The 17457-nt window shown below is 32.7% G+C and overlaps 4 protein-coding genes across 4 annotated transcripts; 3 read left to right on the forward strand and 1 right to left on the reverse strand.

The window, feature by feature from the left end:
• Positions 1–1559: 1559 nt before the first annotated feature.
• On the reverse strand, positions 1560–3769 carry LOC108449939 (60S ribosomal protein L7-4). The gene is made up of 7 exons (XM_017747331.2): positions 3615–3769; positions 3109–3287; positions 2896–2993; positions 2752–2809; positions 2368–2447; positions 2185–2287; positions 1560–2003 (listed from the first exon to the last, which is right to left on the reverse strand). Exons 2-7 carry the CDS (start codon positions 3283–3285, stop codon positions 1788–1790), a joined length of 732 nt encoding a protein of 243 aa, XP_017602820.1. The 5' UTR covers positions 3286–3287; positions 3615–3769; the 3' UTR covers positions 1560–1787.
• Positions 3770–4962: 1193 nt separating this feature from the next.
• On the forward strand, positions 4963–10084 carry LOC108450628 (uncharacterized). Its single transcript, XM_017748343.2, has 16 exons — positions 4963–5220; positions 5320–5448; positions 5928–5987; positions 6121–6234; positions 6442–6529; positions 6763–6908; positions 6994–7095; positions 7242–7313; positions 7399–7498; positions 7578–7660; positions 8175–8252; positions 8347–8445; positions 8530–8580; positions 8667–8723; positions 8843–8884; positions 9607–10084. The coding sequence occupies exons 1-16, from the start codon at positions 5056–5058 to the stop codon at positions 9688–9690; spliced, it is 1470 nt and encodes a 489-aa protein (XP_017603832.1). The 5' UTR covers positions 4963–5055; the 3' UTR covers positions 9691–10084.
• Positions 10085–10764: 680 nt separating this feature from the next.
• LOC108489976 (elongation factor 1-beta 2-like) lies at positions 10765–13565 on the forward strand. Its single transcript, XM_017794752.2, has 6 exons — positions 10765–11127; positions 11232–11348; positions 11433–11502; positions 12050–12167; positions 12308–12421; positions 13155–13565. Exons 1-6 carry the CDS (start codon positions 11042–11044, stop codon positions 13316–13318), a joined length of 669 nt encoding a protein of 222 aa, XP_017650241.1. The 5' UTR covers positions 10765–11041; the 3' UTR covers positions 13319–13565.
• A 1578-nt stretch (positions 13566–15143) lies between these two features.
• On the forward strand, positions 15144–17370 carry LOC108452935 (NADH dehydrogenase [ubiquinone] 1 alpha subcomplex subunit 2-like). Its single transcript, XM_017750749.2, has 3 exons — positions 15144–15340; positions 15431–15537; positions 16948–17370. The coding sequence occupies exons 1-3, from the start codon at positions 15255–15257 to the stop codon at positions 17049–17051; spliced, it is 297 nt and encodes a 98-aa protein (XP_017606238.1). The 5' UTR covers positions 15144–15254; the 3' UTR covers positions 17052–17370.
• The last annotated feature ends 87 nt before the right edge of the window (positions 17371–17457 follow it).

Consider the following 17457-nt stretch of genomic DNA (forward strand, 5'->3'; position numbering starts at 1 on the left):
ATATATTATTTTCGTTGTACTTGCCAATAATATATATTTCTTTTTGTCATCTAATTATTAAAAGTTACAAAATTATCATTTAACTATTCAATTTTATCTTTTTCTCTCACGGGCCTGCTAATGGTGGCATCCTTTAAAATTTGTATAATAGCATCTTTAACCCTTAAATATTTATAAATTATGTCAATTTAGTCTTGATTCTAAAATGTTAACTCTCAACATTTACACTTTGTTATTTTTTCTTTTACAATTTTGCTCTATTTTTTTGTGACATTGAATGTTAAATTTATAAGAATGAGAAACAATGAAAATTATTATCGTAGATATTTTGGATGTTTTCATTTTTCTTTGTATATTATCAACCAAATTAGCTAATAAATTTATTTATTTTTAGCTTTTTAGGTGAAAGGTTCATCCAAAAAAAGCATAACTGCAACAATGTTTAAATTACATAATGTGTAAATGTTGAGGGTTAAAATTTTAGAATCGATACTAAATTAATACAATGCATAATGTTGAGGGTTAAAGTTGTTGTTATGCCAATTTTATAATTTTGTAACTTTCGTAATTGGATGATAAAAAATTATTAATAATTGATTTACTACTATTAAAATTTAAATTGGGAATGTAAATAGATTATTTAATATAAAGTTTTGAAAAGGAGAGTAAGAAAATAGTATACCATATATATATATATATATATGTTTAAAAATATCTTTGACTGATTGAGTTTAACTTAGTTGACATTAGTGTTGTTATTAGTGCAGGAGGATATAAGTTTAAACGTGTTAAAACGCGTTTATTTTGCTATTTAATAGTTAAAATGAATTATAGATAATTCTAAGCATTATATCAACTTTAAAATATTCAGATTATTTCACATTGCGCCAAATTATTTCAAATTTCAAGAAAGTACAATTACAAATTTAATTACTAAAATTTAAAAACAATCATTTAGAATGCAAATTTGAATTATTCAAAATATTTTATAATTATTTGAGAATTTAAAATATATTAACTTCTAAATATTTATTTATTATCATTGGTTTTAATTCGAATAATGAATTTAATAAACATTTTATTTATTCCATTCACGGATCAAATAGTTAATCCTATATTTTTGACCCTGACTACATTCTCCAGGTAATAATTTTGCTCTTTCATAATTTCATTTATACTTGAATTTAAAATTGATATAATTTAATATATTTTACAATTTTATTAGTTTATTTAAATTAATTAACATTAATTATTTCAATATTGATGGATAATCTAACTGATCAATCGATCAAAACATCAGCTGTTTATTCAACTTTTAAATTAAAAATACTAAGGGAAAATATAAAAGAACATAAATATCATTTTATAAATCATAAATAAAATAAATGTTTAAATTAACTTAAATTTGATAACATTATTAAATATTTAGATTAGTTTAATATTATTTAATTAAATATTTAAATTAGTTTAAATCAAAATTTTAACCAATTGAAGGTACCTTTTTTTTTTCAAAAATCACCTTATATAATTATTTGAGCTAGAAGGGCAAAAACCATAAATTGACCAATAAATAACATATTAGTTATAAATTCTAAACCAGAAGAACTTTGAGAAAGCTCTGAGTCACAAAGTATAACACTGGCAACACAAACCAAAAATATCCATGTCTTTGATAACAAAAAAGTGATTCTAACTTCCAACAGAAATTAACATCAGAATCCCTTACAAAATAAACCAAAAAAGACATCAACCACTAGTTTTTTAAAACAAAACCCAAGTTTAGTTTTTTAATTCATTCTCCTAATTAACTCGTTGATGTAATTCTCACGGTTGCCGGCATCTCCACCTTCGACGTAATGGTTCCTCTTCTTCTTCAGACCACCCAATGGTGCCTTGAGCTTAAATGGCCAAAGGAAGTTGTTGGCTTCCTTGAAATGAGGTCCCACAGTCATTATCTCGTGGATGAGATCTTCAACACAAATGATGCCGAACTTGCCTAGTGCCTAAAAACAACAATTTGCGATAAAAAGCATGCTTAGTGTCATCGTTTCTGTTAGTATATGGCACACATCCAATCATGGATGCAAGGATATGTGACGATAAGTTCTACCAAAAACTATCCAAATACACTCACATCCAAAAACAATCCAACATGAAGTTGTGAATGCAAAAAAAGATACAAACCTGCTCAACAATTGCATTGTCGGTCAAGGCAACTCGCTGCTTGTTCAACTTTCCAAAACCTCTTTTGTAAACGAGTTCCCTAACACTCTTGAGATTCGGGTATCTAGAAGCATACGTTGTTTAGAAGTAAGATACGGCAAGTATATAAAAATACTAGGATAGAAAGAGAGGCTGCTGTTATACCCATAAGTCACATAAGGTTCAACAAGGTGAAGCATGTTCATTGTTGCCTTGTTCACTTTAAGAAAAACACCATTGAAAATCTGTATTTGATAAAAGAGCAAACACAACAATTCAGATTCAGGTTTTGTTATAAGAAAATTTAATTTCTGAATCCATTAACAACTGTAAGTTCATATCAAAATGTGCTAGTCTGACGGCAAGTTAGTAATTACAAGCAAGCACATTAAATTTGCGTCAACACAATCAAAATGAGAAATCATCCAAAGTATCAACCACTTCGAACTATACGAACATCGTAATCATGTTTAAATATCAAATCAAGACACGAGAAAAATGGGAAATTGATTCTCACAAACCATATTTCTCTAAAGTTCCGGTAAGTACCTGTCTCAAACGTAGGAGCTGCAAGATCTTTCTGGTCCTTGGGTGCATGGCATTGATACTGAAAACAAACATTCACATAACATGTTAATATTTAAAGTTTCGGTAAATAAAACCCAATGATAAAATGCCACAAGAAACACGTACCCGCGGATTCTAACAATGAACAAAAGCTTAGCTTCTGGATCAACATAGAATCCTCCTTTCAACTTTGCCTCCCGCTTCAATTGAATCAACTCTTTTTCCTAACAATTACCAACCACACACACAAAAAAAATGATTCAGACACTTCAACGGTTTGATGGAACATATATTTACATAAATCCGAAACAGAACATCATGAATTCATAACATATATACCTGAGCCTCGTACTCCTTTGCATATTGCTTAGCCCTGTTGAAAATCAACTTCCGGTTCTCGACATTCTTCTTCTTGGCGGCTTCGAGCTCCTGCTTTTTGGCAAGCTCCCATTCTTCATTCCTCTTGTTCTTCTTCAACAGTGACTCAGGAACCAAAGCCTTTACTTCCTCACCCATTGCTACACACAAAAAAAGAAATCGCATTAGAAACCAAATTCCACATAATATCTAATAATTCCAAACAATAAAAAGCTCAAAACATAAACCCTAAACTATAATCAATAAATAGGTTCTCTTAATTTATCTTGTCAAGGAATGAAATCTTATATATATATTTATATGAACAGATAAAACCTATTTCAACTAATAATGGAAATTGAGGGAGTGCCGAGTGATTTCATTAACTGATAAAGCAATATCAATGTAGAGAGTAATGAATAGTTAATAAGATTTTAAACATTGAATCCATGGAGGGTTTAGTGAGATAAATGGATCAACGCGAGTACCTGCGATGTGGAGTGTCGGATCTCAGCTGCGGCAGCTCAAGAGGATTTTAGGGTTTTTGCGTAAAATGCAACTAATATAAAGAGTTGCTGGTATTAGGGTTATTAAAAGTACTGTGCGAGGGACAAGCGGCGGCCATTTTTGGGCTGGGATTGAGCTTTTTGGGCTAAATAGGGGAAAAGGACAAGGATTTTATGCTATAGTCCAACTCAAAGTTTCTTCTTTAAAGCCCAATTGCTTTTGGCATCTGGTATATATATAAATATAAGTGAAAGTATTGATGAGGTCCCTCTAATATGGGATCGAATCAAATTAGTCCCTATATTATTGAAAATAATTAAATAAAAACTAAATTATCTTTTACGTTTGTGGTTCAGCTTTAAACAAAAGATCTCATCTCTGCACTCATAAAAAATTTTAAAATGTTAACTTCAATAATTTTCATCAAATACTCAAGCTATCATCAAAGTTGAAAGCATGGTTGCCCACAAATTCCAACTATGATGTAGGGCATGGGCTCAAACCGCAACTAAGTGCATCTCCACATTTCATTAGCAAGTAGTCGTGCACTGTGTATGGTTGGTCACGATGAGACACTCTTAATCCGTTGAATTTACTTCTTATTCAGACAGCCACAAGCACTCGGGCTATTTTCAAAATTAGGAGATAAAATCTCAATTGATGACGATTTTTAAATATTTTTTAAACAGTAAAATGAACTTTTAAAGTTTAATGGGTTGACCCTAAATCATGTTCAGACTTGAAATTTATTTTAAAACTAAGATTGGCCCATAATCACGTCTACTTTTCACACATATGAAATTTAGTTCATTTAATCTTAAAAAAATAATTCCTATACTTATTTCGATTTAATAATTAAAATCAATTGATAACATTGTCAAGAGATTTCGCTTAAATGTATTACATGACATTTTAAAATTAAAAAAAATTATTTATGTGACCAATATTACACGCATAGGAGGCAAACTAAGTAAATATAAATGCTGGCCTTGCGTTTTAAACTTTTCACTTCTAAATTTGGGATCAAAATGAGTGTACAATAACATTGAATATTTAGTAAAGTTGGGTGACTAAAATAAAAACGATTGTTAATGGCATTGCTCAATTTGTAATTTATTTATTTATTTTTGGAGCCTAAAATGAAAATTTACGAAAGTTAAAGTAATTAATTCTGTAGTTTAACCTAAATCAAAAGAGCATATGGATTAAATTTTTGGAATTAAAACTAAAAAGACTAAATATTAAAGTTGCAAAGAGTACAGGGACTAGTAGCGAATTGCACCCAATCAGATTAAACAAAAAAAATTGTGATTATTTTTCAATATCCATTTTTAACTAATCCAACGTCGTCACCAGCGCCGATATGTATGATTTTTAAATATTCATTTACTTATTTATTTATTTTCAATCCTGGAAACCAGCATGAGCTTCACTTTGCCGCGTTACTTCCTCAGATTCCATTTCAATTTCACTGCAAGAACCGAATCTACCAGAGCTAAAAACAACCATGGCTATCTATTCTTAGCTCCCAAGGCCAATACAACGAAATTTACCACAGCTTCCATCCCGGGAGACAAACCCCAGAAAGTAAACGAAACGTTTTTGCTGTACTTTTCATTGTTTTTTGTCAGATTTGTTTTTCTTTTATTGGGTTTTTCTTAAAGTTTTGATTTTTGATATTGAAAGCTAAGTGCGGAGGAGCTGTTGGTGGTTGTGGGTGGTGGAGCCGCCGGAGTTTATGGGGCAATTAGAGCTAAAACTGTTGCTTCCAATCTTAATGTTTTGGTCATTGAGAAAGGAAAGCTTTTATCAAAGGTTTTTAGTCTGTTTTAATGTCTTCTTTCTTTTGTGTGTGAAAATAGGGTGTAAATGAAATATAGGTACTTACATACTTCTCGGGTTTGTCTCGAAAAGAAACTCGAATTCTGATATTGTGATTATCTAGCTGAGCTGACCTGAGCTTGAGCAATCGGTTAAGCTGAATTCGAGCTTCGTAATATTCGACATGAACGGCTCGTAAGCCTTATTAAGCTTAGTAATTATTGAGTCGAACTCAAATATGCATGAGCTTAATCAAGCTTGAGTACGAAAATTGATAAAAGGAGCTTAACTGAGCTACTTGGCTCTATTATATCTCGAGTCGAGCTAGAGCTTAAAAGTAGATGTTCAATCGAGCTCAAGTTGAGTATCGAGCTCCGAGTTTCGAGTCGAGCTCAAGCTCGACTTAGCTCAATTACACCCATAGATAAAATGTGCAAAATTTCAGCTATTGACCTGTTTATGTTTGTTGGCAGGTTAAAATTTCTGGGGGTGGAAGGTGCAATGTCACCAATGGCCATTGTGCTGACAATTTAGTAAGATATATATATATGTATGTATGTATGTATATTGTTTTTTATCAGTTGAGTGAGGAATTTGCAGGTTTAGATTCTAGACAGATTATTCTGTTCTGTAATAAATGATGAGATTAATTTAACCCCTTGAAAGGTTTTGGCAGATCATTATCCTAGAGGTAACAAAGAATTGAGAGGCTCTTTTTTCAACGTGCATGGCCCTACAGATACCATGTCTTGGTTTGTTGATAAAGGGGTGGATTTGAAGGTTATTACTTCTATTTTTCTTAAACTATTCGAGTTTGATATCGTGTTACATTAATATTTGGACCAAATATGAGAACGGAGGTATGCCCCTTTCTAAATACATGGAAAAAACTCGAAGAAAAATTGAATATGCCCATGTTGGATGCGTATCTGTATTGGAAAGTTGCTTGTCTTTCTCACATTTGTAATGTATATGTATTTGTCACAGACCGAGGATGACGGAAGAGTGTTTCCGGTCAGCAATAATTCTTCTTCGGTTATTGATTGTCTTTTATCCGAGGCAAAGTGTAGGGGAGGTATGTCTCTTTGCCTGCTAACCATAATAACAGGCTATCTTGTTCCTGTTTTTCATTTTTCTTGGAGTATCCATGTTCCGGCACATGTCTAGCCACGAGTAAAGGGCTATAACGCTCTAATGACCCTTACATATGCTGGTATCTGACACTCACATCTAAGTCCAAGTAACATAACATCTTATGGCATATTAAAGTAGCTGTATATGCTAAAACGGTACGTTTCCATGGACCAGTTTCTTTGCAAACCGGGAAGCTTGTGACCAGTGCATCAGCTAGCGCTAGTGGAAAATTCCTTCTCAAGATAGAGAAGCGTACACTCAAGTCTGTTGAACTTGTAGAAGCTGATTATTTGTTGATTGCTAGTGGAAGTAGCCAGCAGGTGTGGATCAATGGATGGATGGTTATTAACATGCTCATCGTAAAGCCTCGAGTTTCCTGATAAATGATTTTTGCTCATGTTGCAGGGTCATAATCTTGCCGTCCAGCTTGGTCATTCGATTGTAGATCCGGTGCCAAGCTTATTCACTTTTAAGATCGAAGATGCACAATTGGTAGAGTTGTCAGGGGTAACTTTCTCCATGAATTGGAAAACCCTTAATTATGCTATTCTAGATTTCAGTATAAACATGCATGGTATTTGTCATTGATGTCCATTATTGTATTTTCTTGCAAGCTCAATTCGTTATTTCATTTTCATTTTCTATGTGCTCAGGTTACGTTTTCAAAGGTTATTGTGAAGCTGAAATTAGAAAATGTTCAAAGGAACATACCTCAACTTACCCAGGCATGTTTTCTTCTGATTTTTTTGCGTGTTAATGCTCGATAATTTGTATTGTATTAACTACTAACTGGTATTTCTGGACTATTAGGTTGGCCCTATGTTAGTCACTCACTGGGGTCTTAGTGGACCGGCAATTCTTCGGCTATCTGCTTGGGGTGCTCGATACCTGTATAGCTCGGGTTACAAAGGTGAGTACATTTTATTTTGCCTGGCCCCATAATATAAAATTTACGGTTGATCTCCTAAGTTGATAGTGTTTTGATGCAGGGAAACTGAGTGTGGATTTTGTACCTGATTTGCATGTAGAAGATCTAAAATCCATGCTGAGTCAACAGAAAAATAGGTTTCTGGTAATTTGAATCCATATATTGTCTACCTTTAGGCATATAGTTGGAACCATGAATCAGTTCTGTTAACATTTGATCTTATTCCAAGGTCTGAATAATTAGTCAAGTCGAGCTCAGCTTGGTATATTGATGCCATGCTGAGGCATGTAGACTTTTTATCTACAGCTTGAACCAGGATAATAGCATAATCTATACTATCCAACATAACAGATCTTTGTCTTGAATGCTTGGTATTGCAAAAGTAGCCGTGTTCGACATAACAGATCTTATCCAACATATCAGAATATACTTCCTTTTTCTCGAACTACCTGTGTCCACAGCCATATCTGACGCTAATCTGGACATGGGTATAGGGACATGAAATCATAGAAAAATTGAACCTACCTATGTCGAACACTTAGATTAAAGTTGATATATTGACTTATCCGATGTAACTTATGATCCTGTGGGCTTGATAGTCTATAGTAACAGCATGCTTAATAGAAATTGTTTATTTCTTTATCGATTCTTTTTCCAGAAACAAAAGGTGCTGAATTCATGTCCTATGGAATTACAACTCGTTAAGAGATTTTGGAAGTATATATTAGACCGCGAGGTTCGTGAATGTTTTGATTCGAAAGTTTATAGCTTGTCTTTTATATCCGTTGTTTTCGAGTTGAACTCATAAACAATACCCTTTTCATTCATAGGGTTTAGTCGGAGATACTTTGTGGGCTTCGGTTTCGATTAGTTCTATAGTTTCTATTGCTAATCTCTTAAAGCATTGCACATTTGAAGTGAAAGGAAAGGTATGTCTTAAACCTGTTAAATCTGTTCGGTTTTTTTGTTGTTGGTTATTTTTCTGAGTGAACGTATCTGTTGTTATAATGAAGGGCCAATTTAAGGACGAATTTGTCACTGCCGGAGGAGTCCCGTTGTCGGAGGTTCACTCTTTTTGTCTTTCTTTATTCTCTGTCCCTTTCCTGTATATCTCAGAAATATGACTTTATTTTTTCTTGCTTGTTCAAAGATCCATCTGAATACAATGGAAAGCAGAATTCAACCGAATCTATACTTTGCAGGAGAGGTAATTAAACTACATGCATGGTTCTGAAGATTCGAGTCCTTAGTTTTGTGAGTCCTGTGTTTGTGTCGTTAAATTTTGAGGATGTTCTTGCGCTGATTAAATTTGAAACTTGATTGCAGGTACTAAACGTCGATGGGGTGACTGGTGGTTTCAATTTCCAGGTGAGGAAGCTAACATTTATATTCAGAGTAGCATCTCTAGGGGACCTAATAACATATTGTAAATGCAGAAGGTAGATTTTACCATTGTAGTTGAGCTTTGAACAAATTGAAAACTACATCTAAAGTAACTTTAAAGCCGTCAAGCTGACACATGGGTATGGAGATATGACTAATGAATACACAAAAAAAATTAGAAAAATCTGACCATACTTGTGTCAAACACATACATCCTATGCTCTCACTTGTGTTCTAGTAACATAGGCCGAGGCATTTTGACCTCGTCAAGGTTATGCTTGACAAAACCAATTTGATCTTATAAGGTGGGTATTCCTTGAAAACAAGGTTCAGGGCACGATGGAACTTTAAGGATTGGGTTGGGTGGTTTTAGATCAAAATTTCGGGATGGAATGTGTGGGATTAGGATTGAGGACCCCTTGAAAATCGGGTTCAGGGCACATCAGGTCGTTTTTTTCTTAAAACTTTAAGGGTTGGGTAGGGGTGGTTTTAGACCCAAAATTTTGGGACAGAATGTGTGGGGGATAGGGTTGAGGACTATCATGACAGATTTCAGATATGTATACACGGAAGTCGAGTCAGGCTTGGGGTTAGTAAAAAAAAGTCTTTCCCTGTTGTCAACCTAGCGGTGGCCCTCAGGGACGGGGAAGAGTGTGGTCTGTTTTTATTGCATATAATCACGTTGGGTTTGATCGTTGTTTTCTCAGAATGCTTGGTCTGGTGGATATATTGCTGGTTCCACCATTGGTAGACTTGCAGCAGGCAATGCTAATCTAGTGGGAGCCCTATGATTCAATATTGTTTGAGAATTTTGGGTTTATGTACTACAATTTCAGTTGGTGAAGGCAGAGGCTCTAGGTCCTGAGTATCCATACTCGAGATTTATCATGCGCAATTATATACGTACGTCTTCGAGTCCGTCATGTGTGGATTTTAGTTCGTTGGTAGTCTAGATTGTACTAATTCATGGTCTATTTGTGCTCAGATATATATTTATATTTGTATTTCGATTATACTGTTTGTAACACTTTAAAATGTACTAGAATTTCATAGATAACCAAAGTTTTGTATGAAAATATGTATAAATTGGAATTGTTTCAATCACAAAATAGAATTATGTAAAATTTGACCTTTTATAGGAGTTGTTATTCAAAATTTTGATGAATTTTACTGAGATTAAGAAAATGATATATGTTTCATTTAGTCCAGTTTCATTAATTTTATATTTGGTAAAAGCATTATGAAGATTTTTATATTAAGAGTCAAAGTATATTTTGTTTTTTTTTCTTCGAGGAAAATTACCTCTTGAATGTTAAATCAGAGAGCAAATTAGTTTTTTGGTAAAATTTTTATCTAATTCTAATGTTAAAGCTTGGTGTGGTTGATGGAATAATCAAATATGTGTATCTTATCTTGAAGTATATAGTTCAATTTTTAATAGTAGAAATTTGATAAAATTTTTAATAAAATTTGATTTAATATACATGAATTAATTAGATCTAACGATATATAGTACGATTTTTATAATTTTTAATGAAATTTTAAATTGTTCATTTAATTATTATTAGCCTAACGATTTAACCAATTAGAATTATTGAATCTAGAATTGATGTTCGATCGATTAGATTCAGTTATTAAAATATTAGAAAAGTTATTTAAAGTTAAAAAATATTATAAGTTCTTGTACTTTGTAAATTTAAAATTTAATCTTTATATTTTTATTTCTAATAATTTAGATACATTAAAGTTTGGTAGGACTTTTTTAAAGGAAAAAACTAAATTTTAGAAATAAAAATATAATGATTAAAATTTGAATTTGAGAAAATTACGGACACTTAATAAGGCATATTTTAACCTTGATTAAAATCAAAGAATTCAGAATCTGACATCATAGAGGAATAAAGGAACTTGTTCACTATCTATCCCACCACCACCGGCATTAGTGCTGTCTAGTGCAATACTTTGATCTACGGACAAATCTAAGATTTCATCGCTTTGCAGAAATCTAGGGTTTTTGTATCTCATAAATTGACCACATAAATACTCAACCCCCACACTCAATTCTCCTCTCTTTTCAGCTTTGCTTCAAAATTCGATCACATTTCCCCTAAATTCCGTCTTTTTTCTTCAAATTCCCCACAAATGGCCATCACTTTCTCAGATCTCCACACGGAATCTGGCCTTAAATCCCTTAATGACTTCCTCACCGGCAAATCTTACATCTCTGGGTATTTCAATTTTTATCCCCATTTTTTTCCCACTATTTTCCCATATAACCCTTTTTTTTTCTCTAACTTTTATCAATCAAATCTTTATGGGGTTCTTTTTGTAGGGATAAGCTGACTAAGGATGACATAAAAGTTTATGCTGCTGTTTTGAAAAATCCTGGTGATTCATTTCCCAATGTGAGCCAATGGTATAATTGTGTGTCTTCCCATCTCGCTTCTAGGTAAAATTTCTTTTCTTATTACTGAATCTTAAGATTATGTATTAGAAAAGCTTATGTTGTTCTTTAATGGGGATTATGTATTAGCTTCCCTGGGAAAGCTGTTGGCGTTTCACTTGGTGGCAAAGCTGATCCAGCTCAATCTGCTGAAGCTAAGGTGTGTGTCTCACAACTGTGTAAAATTTTGTAAAACTTTTAGGGATGGCAATTGGGTCTGGTCGGGTTTTTGCCCTTTCTGCATTCGATCCGAGAGCTTTATTTTGGTGTTTTAGTAAATAGAGACTAGAGAGCAATGGATCGGTTTGGTTAAAATCGGAAAATTGACTTAATCTACCTAGCTGTGTGTTTTAACTGACTATATCTCAACTGATTTGCTTAGTTTGATTGATTAAGTTGGGGACTACAAGCCAAACTGATTAAAAAAAATAAGTATAGGGGCCAAATTGAAAAAATTAATACAGGTACCAGAGTGATAATTTAGTTATAGTACAGGGGCCAAAAGAGGTATTAAGCCTAGTTTTAATCATGGTTGTTGGAATCAGACCAGTCGATATACCAATCTAGACAAAGGGGTTGAACCAGTTCTTGAGTGAACCATTCGAATCCGGGACAAAAAACGTGATTAAACTAGTGGTTGAACCGATTTTCTAATTTTTTTAATATATTTTTAATTTTTTTTATGAAATTTCCCTTTTTTCTGCTAGTCTCCTGCTGCGGACGATGACAATGATGACTTGGATCTGTTTGGCGATGAAACGGAGGAGGATAAGAAGGCAGCAGAGGAAAGAGAAGCAGCTAAAAAGTCTGCTAAGAAGAAAGAGAGTTAGTACTTGTGTCGATTAAGCTTACGTAGCCTCCGAGTTGATTGAATAAATATATATCCATAACATTTATGTTCGAATGCTATGTTTTGCAATGCATTGATTTTGTCGTATTTTTTGGACATTTTTTGGTTATTTTAGGTGGAAAATCTTCAGTACTGATGGATGTTAAACCATGGGATGACGAGACCGACATGAAGAAGTTGGAAGAAGCCGTTCGATCTGTTGAAATGCCTGGACTTTTATGGGGAGCATGTACGGTTTGGTTTTAAAATTCTTCGTTTTTCTTTAGGGTTATCACTATACGCTTGTAAACTGCGACCTAGATTTTAATTGAAAATTTTAAAATATTAGTATCATATTGATTAGGTCCTTTCGTCGATGTATATGTCAATCTGGGTTTTAAACGCCCATCTAAATCTACCATGGATGGCATGGATTTACCGTGTTAAAATCTAAGTTGTCCATGTGGTAGATAAGCAAATGCTTAAATTTGATCTCAGGTCAGATAGCTAGTGGCAAATCTTGGAATTAAGTTTTTTTTTTTTTGGGGGGGGGGGGCGGAGCTTAACTAAAATTTAGGAGTTTAATTAGATTTTTTCCAAAAAATTGGTGGGTCAGTAATGAGAATTTGGAAAGAAATTTAGTTGACTTAAAATTTTCAAAGAAATTAAAAGACAATGAAATCTTTCAAAAATTTTGGGTGGCTTCCATCACGGTCCGCTACTGGATATCACCCAAGCTAACAGGTAAGTTGACGGAAGAAATTGATTAATACGATACTGATAATTTCGGAGTTCTGAGATAACACCCGACACTTCTATCCATCATAGGTATGAAAGTATGTTAGTCCAATTTAGCCTACTATACATATTCACATCCATATTTGTCACTAACATTTGAATCTGAGTAACATAGTCGATTTCACAACTGATGCTTACAATCCTTTCCTAGCATTAATGCTGAATTGCATAACGAATACTTGCAGCAAAATTGGTTGCGGTCGGATATGGGATTAAGAAGCTCCAGATCATGCTTACAATAGTTGACGATCTTGTTTCTGTTGATACCCTTATCGAAGAACACTTGACAGTCGAGCCTCGCAATGAATATATTCAGAGTTGTGACATCGTTGCATTCAACAAAATTTAGACAAGGACGACCCGGTTTTTCTTCTTCTTCTTCAAGAAATGTTGAAGCGTAAGCCGATTTTCCGCCATGTTTTAACCTTTTTGTTCCTTGCTTTACCCTTATTATTAGTTTTATTTTGCAATCTGAATTGCTACTTGATTTGCTTTAGATTTGAGAATTAGATGTATGGGTAAAGAACAACTTCTTGTTTTTGCTGAAATGGTGGTATTGTGGTATTAATGCTCAATGTTTTGTATTATTTTTAAAAGAGGTTAGAATTGTGTATGGACTAATATCCGAAACATCGGAGCCAAACTAGAATGGTTCTGGAAATCGCCCGATATGGTGGGATATAACCAATGTTTTTAAAATCGAATCGATGATCAAATCAGTCAAGTCACTTACTTGTCAATTCGATCGGTTCAATGAAAAGAATATTAGAAATTCAATAAAAAAAAAGAGTTAAATTGCTTGTTTAACTGATTTTTTAGTCGGTTCAATAATTCCAATTGATCGACCTAGTTTAATTCCAACATCATTGGATTTAAAGATGAGGTGAGAGTTGAACTTGAGTCATTAAAATTTCACGGCCTTAACTTTTGCCTGTGAAGTTGTCGATGTATCATTTTTACTAGAACTAGAACATGAGGTTAAAGGGTGATTTTTTAATTTTTTAATTATTATTTCAAATAACTCAGATGTTGTATGCGTAAAGTGTGGATTTAGTCTTTTAATTTTGTTATTTTTAAAATTTATCAGGTAAATAGGCTAGCATATGCAAAATATATTATGTCACTTACCATTTTAATGCCATACTTAAAATAATTTACATTATTTAATTAATGGATTTAACAACTACTGATTTGAATTAAGATTTTAAATTTAAAAATATAGAAATTAAAAATGATAATTTTAAAATATGAATTAAATACATAACTCAAACATGGTATTAGATTAAAACGAATTTAATTGTTATAATTTGAGTTAAGATTAAAATTTTAAAATTTAAAAAGAATAAGTACTAAAATTAATAAAATTAGAATATATAAATTAAAATTAGATACTAAATTTAACCATAATTATAGTGTAAGGTCACCTGGTAAAACCTATAAAATCAGATCAATCCATAAAAATAATAATTTTATTGCAAATATACAATGTTTTGTTCTCAATATTTTCTCATATTTAATTCATATTTGAATTATGAATTAAATAATATGATTTAATTTTAGTCCTATAATATAATTTTAACTTTTTATATGCGTATTTATAATTTGGAAAATAATTTTCTTATTAAATTTATTAAATAATCTATAATGTCCTATATTTTTTTGAACATTGGATGATATATACTATACACCTTGATAATTTTTTACAGTTTAAAAATAATAATTTGCAAATTACAAAATAAAAAGTCAAAATATATTAGGAGGTTTCTTCTCGTATTTATTAAGTATGATTCATTAATGAAATGTATTAGAGATAATTAAGTGCCACGTGTGACGAGACGTTATCTCTTTTAGAGGTGACACACATCTTTAGTTGCCTTTGGAGTATGTTAGCAAGTAGAGCAACGATGAGAGGTTAGATTTCAAATTAAACATTCGATCGTGTTAGGACGCTCCCAATATATGGCGTGCTCTATATTTTATACGTAACAAAATATATTTTAAATTACTTGATGGAATTCAGGAAAAAAAATTGCCCTCAATACTGAAAACCCACGCTTCCAAAAGTAGAGCCATTTGAAGTGAACAAATTATAGGAATGCTAAATATGCAAAAAATAAAAAAACCTATAGTATAGGGACCTTCCGTAGAATTTGACCTTTTTCTTATTGTATTATCACTCTACAGTCTAACATACACTGTTGGCTTTTTTTTTTATTCTCTGCGTTCAATCGTTCCACCACTTTCACAAACCCTAATCGTTAAATTCCTTCATCAAAGAACTACGAATGGCGTGGAGGAACCAATTATCTCGAAATCTCAAAGAACTACGGATTCTGTTTTGCCAAACATCTCCTGCCAGTGCCCCCGCTAGGTTTATTTCCGCTTCTTTGCTCAATCCAATTTTTTTAATAAAAATTCAAAATTCGTATTATTAATTCCTTTTTTTTTTCTCTTGTATTAGATCGTTCGTGGAGAAGAATTACAAAGATCTCAAGACTTTAAACCCTAAGCTTTCAATCCTCATCCGTGAATGCCGTGGGATTGAGCCCCAAATGTGGGCTAGATATGGTATTTCCCTTTTTTCCCTTCTGAAATTTGCTCTTTTTGTTTCTTTCAAAAATGCATTGTTGAAAAATAGCTAGTTGTCTATACGTATTAGTTCAAAAATGCTTCAAATTCTTCGCCCTGGCTGCAATCTAATGTTGGTCAAAGTACTCCAAGCATTGCTAACTTAAGATGCTAATATATATACTTGTATCATAGGTAGTTTCGATTCTAAATTTTGTTATGGTATCATAAGAATCTTGGATGTGTAATTATGAGATCAGAGAAATTTTAAGGGAGCAATTAGTGATTTACTAGCTCTTTGAATGAAAAATGTTGTGCTTTGTCTATTTTTGTTAAAACACAATAGACTGTTTGGTGGGCATTTGGCTGATATATGACGAATTCGAGATAAATTTGCCAAAGTGGATTTAGTTGGCTTTGGGAAGTTAGGGAGTTTTAGGTTATAGTTGTGGTAGAATGATTTTGAGTTTAGTTCAGTATAAACTATAGATTTGATCACAAAATAGTGGCTGAAAATTAAGAGTGAGATTGTAGGGATTTCATGGCTGCTGCTAGATCATGTGAGCTTTGGATCAATTTGATTGAGCGATTCTAGGGAAAAACGGGTTACAAAACATGAAGAATTAAAGCTTGTGAAATAATATATACAAGAGATAAGGTCTAGGAGTGAATTAAGAGAAGAAAGGATGCAGTCTCGGATAGAAACTTAAGAAAGCATTAGAGAAAGATATGAACTTGAAGAATTTTCCAATCAAGTTCCTGTATGTTTTGATGTAAATGAACATCCTAGATTTCGAACTTCCTTGATTAAAGATATGTGGTTTGAGCATTGTGTGTTTTTGAGAGTGAGTCTGTTGCTGTGTGTACATAAGATAGAAGCAAAGATTCCGTAAACATTGAACAAGTCCTGCGATATTGGGAATTTTAATATACAATTGTATGAAAAAAGACCTGCCTTGGAAATGGAAAATTGGAGTAGAAAAATAGAAAGATAGAAAATCTAATTTTTCTCTCCATAGGTGTGCTCGGTAGGTAAGATGGAAAAAATGAAAGAAAAATAATTTTCTTTTCATTCATTGCTTGGGAGGATTAAAAACTCAAAGAAATGAACTTTTGAAAAATGCATAATTTTGAACTAATATACATCCCTCTCTCATTTTCCCTCCTCTTATATATGCTTTTATGCATTTTGATGAAAAATAGTCATATCTCATATTTTCTTTCCTTCCAAGTGCACTCAACCAAACACACCCTAAGAGACTGGTTTCACCTTGTGTTGTGTTCATGACAATTAAAGTTTCCACAGTATCAGCATGAGATGCTTTCATTGCGCACTCTATACTTTACTCCTAGTCAATTTTGCGCTGTTTGTGGCATCCAATTAACCAATCCTCTTTGATATCGATGTAGATATGGGTGTCGAGAAGGGCATTCGCTTGGAAGGTTTGAGCGAGCCACAGATTTTGAAAGCACTAGAAGACCTTGCCAAAGCAGGGGCATCGACCAAAGCCTAACCATATCGCTACCATTGAATCCAAAAGGTTTGAAATAAAACTCATGTCTTTTGAGGAATTGTTTCATTTTAATGGTTGTTGTGTTCTTCCCTCTGTTTTTAGCCATCATAACTGATTTTGTGAGATGATTGTTGAAAGTTGTCAGTATTTGTGTTCTTTCCCTTGCATTGCCTTTGGCTTGTAAGGTTTCAAATACCCAAGAAACTTCCTCTTGATTACTTGTTTGCTGTTATTTTCCTTTGTCCTTGGTAGCAAACATGTTAATTATAAACACTTATCAATCACCAATAAATTCCAATTTTTTTTATCTTTGATATAATATGATTTTAGAATAGTTTTAATACATAATTTGGTACGACTATGATAATATTTTTCTACATTTTGGTACATAAAAGTAATAGTGGTA

This window comes from Gossypium arboreum, chromosome 13 (assembly GCF_025698485.1).
Source record: "Gossypium arboreum isolate Shixiya-1 chromosome 13, ASM2569848v2, whole genome shotgun sequence".
Taxonomy (NCBI): domain Eukaryota; kingdom Viridiplantae; phylum Streptophyta; class Magnoliopsida; order Malvales; family Malvaceae; genus Gossypium; species Gossypium arboreum.